The 12017-nt window shown below is 40.6% G+C and overlaps 1 protein-coding gene across 4 annotated transcripts in view; it reads left to right on the top strand.

Annotated features, from left to right (window-relative positions):
- Positions 1-12017, top strand: part of LOC120526075 (24-hydroxycholesterol 7-alpha-hydroxylase) — a 169742-nt gene that overhangs the window by 143807 nt on the left and 13918 nt on the right. For 2 of the 4 annotated variants that reach the window (XM_039748943.1, XM_039748948.1), the window contains exon 11: positions 3534-3621. The exons of 1 other annotated variant lie outside the window; for it this stretch is intronic. In XM_039748943.1, coding sequence (XP_039604877.1) covers positions 3534-3621 — 88 coding nt within the window. Of the gene's footprint in view, positions 1-3533; positions 3622-3877; positions 3916-12017 lie in introns of all 4 variants that reach the window. One more of the 4 variants, XM_039748944.1, reaches the window with a different exon arrangement.

The following is a 12017-nucleotide window of genomic DNA, read 5'->3' as shown; positions in this document are numbered from 1 at the left end:
CCATCCACAGGAGATTCCACCTGGCCCTGTTGACATTACTTCTGGGTCCAAGCCTATGGAAGAAGACCTTGTTGGATCTGGCCCCTTTGATGTCACGTCTGGGCTCGAGCCTATGGCTGACGACCCTTATAAGCCCAAACCCTCTGACTTCACTTCCTGTCTTCCCCTTTAAAAGCCTCCACCTTTTTCTTATTCCCTCAGTTCTGTTTTGGACTCGGTCTTGTGCACATCAGTGCTGTGTAACATATTTACGATTTTGCAGCCAGGATGCCAATTATACGGGTGGCTGCCTCAAACCTTTTTATGGCTCTATGTGGAGTTTCTGACAACATTTTCTTCACACAAATAATGACAACCTAATTGATAGCTTTCAGAAAATCAAATCCTGACTCTCTGGTGTTGCACAGGGTGTTCCCATTTGGGAGCGTATCTTTATGGCAGGAAAGAGAAACTGATGTAAATTATAATGGAAACCTAGAGTATTGTGAACTTAATTAATGCTATGCTATATACTGTGATTTAGCATTAATATTTAAGAGTAAAAGTGCATTTATTTGACTGGATTAAAAATATATTGTGTATAATTTCTTTATACAAATTTGCTAATTAAAAAAACAGTAAGTGTGCTACATAATAAATGATTAAAATGCCATATATAAAGCATGTTCATATCACATCCAGTTACAAGCGCTCTGTTCTGTCAAGCAAACATGCAGAGATGAAAAAGTAGATGATTCTTCTTGCAATGTTTTAGGCTTCTCTCAGATCTGTAATCTAAAGACTATGATAGTGATTTATGGTGCAGCGGTTTGGTAAAGTTACACTGAATCTCTTTTACACCACTGAAAAATATTAAAACTGAGAATATACTACCACTACTACTACTACTAATAATAATAATTCTTTACATTTATATAGCGCTTTTCTTAACTGCATTATCCATAATAAACATAACACTCCTTCATTTATATTCAACAGTTTTTACAATATAACCTAACATTTTACTTTAATTTTTAATTGCTTCTGCATGTTTAATTGATACCTACATGTTAAGAATGTGGTATCAATGTAAATCCTTAAATTCGTACAGAGGCTGCTTCCTTTAAGATGGGGCCCTTCATCTTGAATTTATAATTAATGTTTCTTTTGCATGCACGTAGTACTTTAACTTTTTCTACATTAAACTGAATGTTTTCCCAGTTTTAAAGATTGTTCATGTCTTTTCTTTTTTGCCTTCTCAGCATCTATGTCTTTGTAAGTAACCTACAAATTTAATAAGTTTACGTAATATACTACAACCACTGTCATTAATATAAATCAGAAAAAGTAATGGTTGGAGCACAGAAGCCTGAGGACAGCCACTGATGACTTTACCCTTTAAAGGTTTTACCCTCTTATCTATACTTGAAATCCAGTTTTGTAAATTTTGTTTGTCGTTTCTAATTCCAAATTAATTTTTGGTTTGAAGAAAGATGTGTGCAAGTCAGTCAACATGCAAGATACTGTTGGGTTTTTTTTTTCCTTCCCGACTCCATCCATTTTCTAACTTGACTTGACAACTTGGTGATCTATTTTCGGTTTGCCTCTGACTCTCCTGATGATAATGCTGTGGGTGGTTGCACATTTGTGCCTATTTGACTGTTGAGCTGAATTTGTGGTTCAGATGCCTGTGTGGATGCTTGAAGGGTGTGCTGTTCACAGCTGGTCTCTGGATGTATGAGGCTGCTTACTAAGAACTTTGTCACCATGGCACCACAATAGTTATACAACTTACAGTTGGAGCCCCAGCTAAGTAACTTGCACAGTGTCACAGAGTCACAGTTAGGGATTGAACCAGCAGTGTGGGGTTTAAAGTCCAATGTCTGTGCTGCTATATTACACCAAGTGCATATTTAAAGCTCGCTGGATGTGGATCAGTGTGAAATTAAAGCAATTTCAAACAAATACTGTAGATATTTTAATTCTAAATACGTTTACCTGAAAATTTCTGTTCCAAAAAAGGAAGGTGTAGCACAACAGAGAACAAAATTTTATTCCACAGTAAAGGTTAAATGGTTAGAACAACTGAAAAAACGTTTACATTAAATATTTTTTGGTTAACCAAAGATTTTCGTGAACTGATGTGTTGTGCACAATCTATAGGATTATATATTATAGTAAGAGTGGCAAATCGTTGTTGGTTGTTTTGAAAGCAAGTTAAGCATACCACAGTTTCACAGATTTACTACAGAGAGACAGATATACAGACAAACATACATACATTTTGTAAAGGTATACGAAAAACATGTAAATGCATTGAGCACTCAAAGTAGATATTTAAACCTAATGACAATGATTTCTTTCTTCTGTACTCACAGTCACAGTAGTCAGGACAGGTCTCCTGACATAGTCTTTAAAAATGATTTTACTGTATTTTATATTACTGCTAATTTTTCTTTACACTGGTTTGTGTAGACATTGCATTGTTCACGTTTTGCTTACAGCTCCTTGGCAGCTGTCCATAAACATCATTTTAGTACATGTTACCACCAGTCACATCAGATTTATCACTTCAGTTTGTTTTAGGATAGACAAGATCTGACCAATCAAATGTTATATGATTATGACTGTATCAACCCTTCGACTAGCAAGCTCCCATCCTGTGAAATATCACGTCAAGTGAATCACAGCCCTCAGATAGACAACAAGACTTTAGACTGATTATGCTGTCTTTATGATATTAGTGGTTATGAAGGAACTCATTCTAGTGTTGTGGGGCTGTTGTATGTGTGAGCAATGCAAGACAAATGGAAAGATACGGGTGTGTGTTCTGTTTTTTGCATTATAGCAGAGAATTTGGAAATATGAAAAATGTAATTACACTTGTAGCACATTATCCCTTTTATTCACTTGATGAGGCAGGTATCTTGTTTCTGGTGTCTAAAGCAAATACTGCCTGGGTTAAATCTACTTTGGGGAGAGTGGCCCAGCGTAGTGTTTGACTGGTGTGGTACATCTGCCATGCTGTAAAGCAATTGTCTTTAGGTGATCTTGCCTGGGAAGGCCAGAAGTCAAAACTTACTTGTTTTTAATTTTCAGTACAAGGACATTCTGGCTAAACAATCCTGGGATAATTAGGTTTTATGCCTGAAGGGTCACAAAATTTGCCACAGGGATAATGGATTTGTCAGGGCCAAGAGATCACAGTAACATTGCCTTTTGATCTCTTATTCCTATCATTATGAAGAAGAATCAACCAAGATTTGAAATATTAACCCACTGATAATAAACAAAAGCTGATATTAGACTGTTCCGAGGCAGATTAATCTTATCCTACTGATAAGATGTAGCAGTAGCAATCCTGCTTAATACAAGGAGAACTGCATGTTCAGACTCTGACCCTTAAGAGCACTGTGCAGCTCCCCAGCTAGTTTTCATTCAGAACTGACATATTTTATAGTGTCTATAGATCCAATTTATCTTAAGTACAATACATAACAGGAAATTAAAAGGATAAATTCATATTTTTTTCATAATGCTTCTTTTTTCTATAGATGGTATGCCTTAATGGAGATCCAGATGTTTGTTTCTCTAACCCTATATAAGTATGAATTCACACTTTTGGATGCACTACCAAAACCTGTGAGTATGTGTTTTTTCTTTCTGTACAGAGTGATATAGTGTACTTGCAAATCTAATAGTTGATGGGTAAATCTACAACATACAGTATATATTAAAAATAAACATAAAGGTAAAACTAAATTGTTTGATCCCAAAATTGGAAAATAACAATTTAAAAAATAAACTCATCTACCGTATGCTGCCAGCAGTTAGCTGGTTTTTGAAATGTTGCTTGTATTAAGTTAGAGCCTGTTCTTTCTCCCTTCTACATCTACAGACTACCCGTTGTTGTTAAGGGGGCTCCCTTATAAAGATGTAAGTAATCAAAGTTCTTAATTGGGACTGGTAATGTCCAGACTATAGAAGAAACAAGCAGATATGTCACACATCTATTTTCAGGTGATAACCCTTCCCATTATTTTTGTCGCTGTAAGGGCAGGAGAAAACACATATATTGTTAATATACACACGCACACACAAGATGGCATGGATATCTGGTAGAATCAGGTGCAAATCAGGAAGTGATGATTGGAAAAACAATACTACACATAACTCATTGTCAGTCTGTGTCTAACCCGCGTAGTACTGCACAGGGTTGCGGTAGTCTGCTGGAGCCTAATTATCTATACTAATAAAAGGCAAATCACTCACTCACTCCCTATTCCTTCCTTCCTTCCTTCCTTCTTTCTTTACAAAAGTTAAGCAGGTTTCTTTTCAAAATTCTACGCGTAATGGTCAACAACGTCCGCCATGTTGAACTTTCTTATTCATGGCCCCATCTTCATGAAAGTTGGTAGGTGGCTTCCTTGCGCTAACCAAAACCGATGTACGTACTTATTTCAGTGGTATGATGCCACTGTCGGCCGCTATATTGAAATTTCCAAAGTCACTAATTCTCCAACTTCCTGTGTAGGTAGAAGGCTGAAATTTGGCAGGCTCATTCCTTACAGCTTACTTACAAAAGTTAAGCAGGTTTCATTTCTAAATTCTACGTGTAACGGTCATAATTGTCAACAACGTCCGCCATGTTGAACTTCCTTATTCATGGCCCCATCTTCACAAAATTTGGTAGGCAGCTTCCCTGCGCTAACCGAAACCAATGTACGTACATATTTCAGTGGTATGACGCCATTGTCAGCCGCCATATTGAACTTTCCAACGTCACTAATTCTCCAAATTCCCATGTAGGTAGAAGGCTGAAATTTGGTACTTATTTCGGTGGTAGGATGCCACTGTTGGCCGTCATATTGAACTTTTCAATGGTCTTTGTTACTTATGGGCCCATCTTCAAGAAATTTGGTATGCGGGTTCCCAACGCTAACTGAATCCTACTTACATACATATATACGTCCATAGCCTGCACCTCGGTCACCGTATGAGGCGCCGTTGGGTCCCCCATCCCAACGCCTCCCACATTGTTGGCTGCCTGCCTATATAAGGCCCTCCATCACTCCAGTCTCTACATTCTCTTCCTTGCTTCGCCACGGGATTCACGTCTCCCTGCTGATAACTACAGCCTTTTTATTTAATCCATGGCTTCTCTGCTGTTTTATTGTTCATTTATTACAATTATAGTTATTGTGTAGGTAATTTAGACTTACTTTGCATTGTTCTGGTACCCATTTCCTTTATCATTCGAACTGTACCCCCATTAACATGTCTATTGAGGTGATCCCAATCGATCAAAGAACTGTCACTTACCGAGTGGTTTCCATGCCTGGAGATGGCACCTACCATTTCCATTCTCTTTGTTACATATTGCACGGCCATATCAGGCTCACTCTTGATATCCGGAGGAACATTGTGTCTTATGTATTGAATGACTGGGACAGGTTCAAGGTGTGGACTGATGACGGTACAGGATATAATTATACTACACAGGAGCACTAGAAGAGTGAAATGCTTAGGCCCTTCACCTATGCATCTGCATGTGAGTTGATGGCTGCCGTTAGAAAATGAATTGCAACATGACAATGACCCAAAACATACTAGGTTGTCGCTTTCAAGTGTACTTGAAAATGGCCAAATATTTTACACCTTTTGACAACCGCCAATGCCTCTTAAATATCTTAGATTGACAGGTGATGATTTCAGTAGTGGATACTTTGATGTTTATGAATGTTTAAACTCTCAAAAGCTGGATGTGAAGTTATCGATGAAACCGGTTGTTTACTTACAACGCTTGACAGATGCCGAATGTCTCTTCAACACAAGTCCTACAAATACTGTCATAATTGAAACAAACCATGAAACTCAAACCGATTATGACAGCAGCAATCCAAGCTGTGAGATTTGAAACAAGATTACTGTTCACATGGCCAACTGTACGTTGCATGCTCAAGAGTAAGCTCAGCGTACAGCTTGGTCATATTACAACCGGAGGGCCGAACTCACAATGTGGCATACAAAGAGATCCTTAACAAATAATTATTGGTATATTTTCCCTCAGTTTAAAAAGGTTTAATTTTCTTCTTAATAAAAATTTTAAGGCAGTACTTCGCCGCTGTGAAGCGTGGGTATTTTGCTAGTACTTTATAATGTTTAAACATAGTTTATCACAGCGCTGTAGAGTGGCAATGTGTTGCATGTTGGTTGGACGTTCAAGTAAGAATTTCACTATGCACATGACAATAATATACTACTACTACTACTACAAGCATCACACCTCCTACCCCCACATAATTGACTGCTCCATTAATGTTTGTCTCATTTGTACAGACAATGCCGTTTTAGAGCTGGTAGAACACTGTTTATGTAGGAAACAACAAACTGTGTGTATGTGTGCAATTTGGAGAAAAAGTGAACAAGGCTAAAGGTTGAACTAACTTTGCACATGATTTCCATGTTAACATAAGCAGCAGCTCTGATGGATGTTTCTAACACTGTAGTGCAGTGGATATGTAATGGAAGTGAAACAGGTGGTTGAAATCTTTTTGTAGTTATATCTATAGTGTAGAATAATTAAAATTCATTAATGAATTTAGTACAGTATGTCTCTTTGCTGTATAAATTTAGCTTCTTTACATGTATATATACTTGATTTACCTATTTATATATACTACATGGTTGCAATGGAGTATATTTGTTAGTGAAGAAGAGAATTGACATTTTCTTCAAAGATAAGGCTCTTTATAAGTTTCTAGTTGACTGAGCTTTTTTGGAAATAAATTTATAGCTGCTTTACCCCAGCCCAGCTTCTTCATTTGATATTATGTGTATTGCATTAGCACTAGAATTATTGAAGCCTATAAAAAACCTTGTAATCCCAGCCCACCTTAAACTTTACACCGGCTGTTACAGACTGAAATCAAAGGCTTCTTCTTTGTGGATAGCACGGTGCTGTCAAATCTGAACACTAGCCTGGCGAATTGCTTGCATACTGAAGTGACCTTAGCTGCAGGTGGAAGTCCCATTTTACTTATGGTGCCAAGCAGAGTTACATTGTGTTGCAACAGTCTATTAGCCAACAAAAGTGCTGTGAAGAAGCTGTCTGTTGCTACGGTCCTGCCTTTGTCCAGTCTGATAGCAGTCACGGGATATCGTATCTTTGATTGCTGCTACAACAAATAGTTCTGAGCAGGCATTAGCTACAATGCTGCTCTTGTGAAAAGAATGGAGATAAATGCCATCAACTCAAAGAGCAAGAATAAAACTGAATAATAAAAAAACTAGCTCTAACTTTCACAAGTAGCCAAAATTTACACCGGGTGATACAGACTCAAATCAAATGTATGTTTTTATAATACTGCAGAAATAATAATAATAATGATAATAATACAAGCTCACTACTCAAAACACGGAGCACCCGCTCTCGAACCCAGGGCCTTTGGATTATAAGGCGGTAGTTCTTTAAGAATATGTGTAAATTCTCTGTCGATTGACATTTGAGCTTGAGTTTTTAACTCATTGATGGCAACAAGTAAATTGAATGTTTTTTTTTCTTTGGTTATATCCTTATATATAATTTGATATTATCCATATGTATGGTGTACGCAGCAATACCTCGAGCAGCCACAAGAGCAGCGGCCACAGGAAGGATGCGTAGGAAATGAAGTCACATGACTGACGCGGAATGTAGACTTGCTAATGCGACCACACATACACAACGAGCACAACAAACGGATGAGCAGCGTATGACTACAAATGCTACTAATCCTGAAAGAAATCGTGCAAATCGGACACAAAGGACACATGAAGAACATGCGCTACAGAATGCTACTAATGCTGACAAACATTGTGCCAGCCGTGCACAAGCGACTGAAGAAGCTCAAGCAGCCGCAAATGCAGCATGGGTTAAAAGAAATCAAGCAGCCCATGCCTTGAGGCAGCTGAAAAGGTCTATTTTTACCACATATCAGTGCAGTGATAACAAAATCATTTCAAGGACTTAAAAAAACAAATAATTCTTTGCAGAGAAAGTATGGATTTCACAAACGTTGAATTTGTAGCCTGATTCAATCAGGCTCCCTGTCGCTAGTTCCTGAATAAAAGCACACATGTTTATTTGATATTTGGATTAAAGTCTTCACACATTATACACTTCTCGTCATTATTAGCATAACATTGAAAAAGTTTCTGCTTTAGGTATGTGTTCAGCATTTCTTGCATTTCCTTTCATCCTATACTTACTCAGATCTTTGTAGACACGGAACACACATGAAATGCATGTGTTCCAAATAACAATATGTTGTATTATTTACCTTGTACAAATCCAGGTAACCCACACAAAGATAAGGAGCCTTGGCTTGAGCTGGGAGAACTTTTTTGCCTGAGTTGAGCTCCGCCAAGACGGGGGATGGGACAGCAGGCGGCTTGCTGCTTGTGCTGATCGACGCATTTACAAAACAAAAGACACTGATGGTAGAGGTGTGAAGGGATTTAAATTTTTTGTAGGTTTCAGGAATTCTAGTGTTGAAAAGTAACATGTTTCATCTCTCCAGTGCAGGCATAGGTGGGGGTGAGATTCATTGTTTCAATAATGCTACACCTTTTAAAAGAGCACTTTTACAAGAAGTGTGTTCCATTGATAGGATATGTTAGTTTGGGCTGGATGATTGCATACTCTTTGTGAAATAACAGTACTATACATTGAACTGCCAGGAAGCCAATAAAACCTTCTACTGAATTCCGGCTTGATGCCAGTTGACAGACAGTCATTTTAAAGACTGAATTGGATGACCTTAATTTGTGGATTAACTTTGTTAAATCATCTTGAGTAGAAACATTTAAAGATTATTTAGCCATTGTACTTCTGAAAATAAGAAAAGACCTAGCAGTAAATAAGGAAGAAGCATGAGAAACATGCAAAATAGACTGCACCTGTAAGCAAAATACTTACAAGGTGGAGAGGAGGAGGACATGTTTGGCTGCATGCCAAAATAAAATAGATTTGTGTAGGGCCCTCATGAATGAAGGGGTGTTATGCCAGGAAGCTAATTGTGCAAGATTATTGTTTTTGATATGTGCGCTTTGCATATTTGTATATTTTAAGCAATAAATAAAATATAATATTGTTACCTCAGTTATTGGACAGCAGCCCTACTGCAGATGTAAAGGCTTATCTTACAAGGACTCATCCATAGATAAATTTAGACAATGCACTTGCCATGGTGTAATGGGTTAGGTAGCTGGCTGACCTAGGACAGATGGAATCTGGGAATGGAATGTTTGTCTCATTATCAAACATTCATTCATTATCTGTATCTGCTTTGCCCCATTCAGTGTTATGGAGACTGGAACCCATTCTAGCAGTATTTAGTACAAGGCAACTAACTGGTTTGTATCAGGCACCAGTCTATCACAGGACACACTTATGCACTGAGTCAGCTTAGAATTGACAGTTAAGTCCGTGTGCATTTGTTTGTGTAGGAGAAAAAACACACACATACACACAGACAGACAAGAGGTAAGTGTACAAACAGCAGCCTTCTTGTGATTTAAACTTAGTCTCCTGACACTGTGCTATTTACTGTGCCATCATTTTATTTATTTATTGAAACACACACACACACACACACATATATATATATATATATATATATATATATATATATATATATATGTATATATATATATTGTGACAGATAGGGGTCGCTATCGCTCCCTTGAACCCTTGTCCACGACTCCAGACACCAGGTAAAAGTCCACAAGTTGACTTTATTTAAATGCCACAGTGCACAAAGCACCCTCTCCTCCACTATACTCATATAAATCACCGATAAACACAATAATACAATTCTCCAACTCCCAGATGCGTTGCCACCCTTCCACCCAGCTCAGCTCGCCGTCTGGGAGCTCTCACAGCCCATTTATATTCCCTGACCCAGAAGTGTTCCCAATCCCAGTCCATGTGATCCTGTATCACTTCCGGGTCAGGTAAAAGTTCTTTTCTTCACCCCGGAAGCCCGTCGCTCTTCCTTTGACGAACTTCCGGGTCATAGGGCACAAATAAGTCTTTGGTCCTCCCTGCAGCTCCCTCTTGCGGCCCCTGTGGTATCCAGCAGGGCTGAGGATAAAAACTACATAGTCCATGACTCCCTGCTGGTCTTTGGGGCACCTCCATACTGCAGGGAGGGCTCCATCTGGCGGCCTGGGGGTATTGACCGTGATGACAAGCCGGCCAAAGGTCACAATACTCCTCCCCCAGTGGAAAACCAGGGTTTTTTGCGTTTTGTCCTCCGAGGGACATCTCCCCCCCAAGATTCAAAGACCGGGTCCCGGCGATGCAGTCGACACTCCCGTGCAAACCTAGGAGGAACAGTATAAGAATAAATATTTCGATTCCCTGCTCTCTTAGGACAACCTCTTTACTCGTGGCCCGGTCTGCAGCATTCATAACACAGCCACGGTCCCCTTGGTAGTCTCTCTCGGCAGGACTTGAAGCACCTAGGTACCTCTGGCTCTAACCCTTTCTCCGCTGAGGAGCATTCCCCGGCCGCCTTTGCGCTTTTATGGCCCTTTCCCACTTTGTCAGGAGACCTCTGTTGTATTTTAGAGATCTCCTGTTTAATCTGGGATTTGTCTACAGTCTGGGTCTCTCTATTGAATAAAGGGAGCCCTCTTACTGTCTGCACCCCTTTATTTTTACAAATGACCGGTGGCGGCGTCTTTAGGACCGCCTTGCTCCGGGAGCTAGCACTATCCAGCTGTCCCGGCTCGGACGATCCTTCCCCTGACCGGTCTGTCATCGTTCCGACCTCACTTGTAGGGCACACTGTGTACTGCCACCTGCTATTTATTAAACGCGGGCCCGGATCACACCGCATCCCTCTATTATGTACGATACGGGTCTCGCTTACCTGTATCGCCGCATTATTTAACACTGGAGGTTCCCGACTGATCCGCCGCAGGTACTCGTTTACCTTCTTTATCAGTGCTTCAGCCGTCGCCCCCAGGTCTCCGACGATCTTCTGGATTGCCGTCAGCATCTGTAAAATAGCTCTTATGGGCTTGATCAATTCCTCGAGTTCCCGCAAGTTTAAAGAGTTAATTAATTTGACCGGAGGTATACTCACTTCCTTGTGCGTCATACCTACCGGCCGGGAGCCAATGAGCCCGTCCACTGATGGCACGTGCTCTGACGGGTCTCGTGGAGGCTTCTGGGAAATGTAGTCCTCTTTGGCCAATGACCGGGTTGCCTTCTCCGGCGAACTGCGGTCTGTCTTTATTAATTTTTTAACAGCCCGATCAGTTATTTCCCGGCCCTCCTTACTGTCTCGCGGGGTGAGTGGTGCTTCACTCGCCTCCCCCTTCCCCTTCGGAATGTCCAAGTCCTTTTCTTCGGGTACGAAGGCGTAAACAGCGGGACGCGGACCTCCTCCTTCCCAGAAAGCACCAGGTTTGGTGCCGTGTCCCTCGTCGGCTGCCGTCATGCGGAAGTCTTCTCCGAGGTGCTCTGGCGTAGACAGGAGTGTGCCATCGTCGTTGGGGCAATCTTCTTTTCCCCGCGGAGCCTCCAGGTGATCATCTCCGAGGTACATGCACGGAACAAAGTGAGTTATTATAAACGGGTTGTTAAGGACATTCCCGGCACGTACCTCAGAGCGATCGTTGGTCCCTGGAGGTTTCTCCGGACTTGTAAGGCCACTCCGTGACTCCTCCCGAGCGTCGGCCATTGCACACAAGGCTCTTCCACTGGCGTTGTCGCTCTGCTTGCCCTACCTCTTCCCCTTTTTGGACTTGGAATGTTCAGGTTCTGGCGATACTGTGGTGAGTCCTGACACCGTTGTCTTCTCAGGGTTCGCTGTCCACAGAAATTTTATATTCAGGTTCTCCGCAATAGACGCTGGAGTATCCTACCGACTACGCCACTGTGACAGATAGGGGTCACTATCACTCCCTTGAACCCTTGTCCACGACTCCAGACACCAGGTAAAAGTCCACAAGTTGACTTTATTTAAATGCCACAGTGCACAAAG

This window comes from Polypterus senegalus, chromosome 3 (assembly GCF_016835505.1).
Source record: "Polypterus senegalus isolate Bchr_013 chromosome 3, ASM1683550v1, whole genome shotgun sequence".
Classification (NCBI taxonomy): Eukaryota; Metazoa; Chordata; class Cladistia; order Polypteriformes; family Polypteridae; genus Polypterus; species Polypterus senegalus.
Note: the sequence above shows the minus strand (reverse complement) of the source record. Positions and strands in the feature narration are given on the sequence as shown.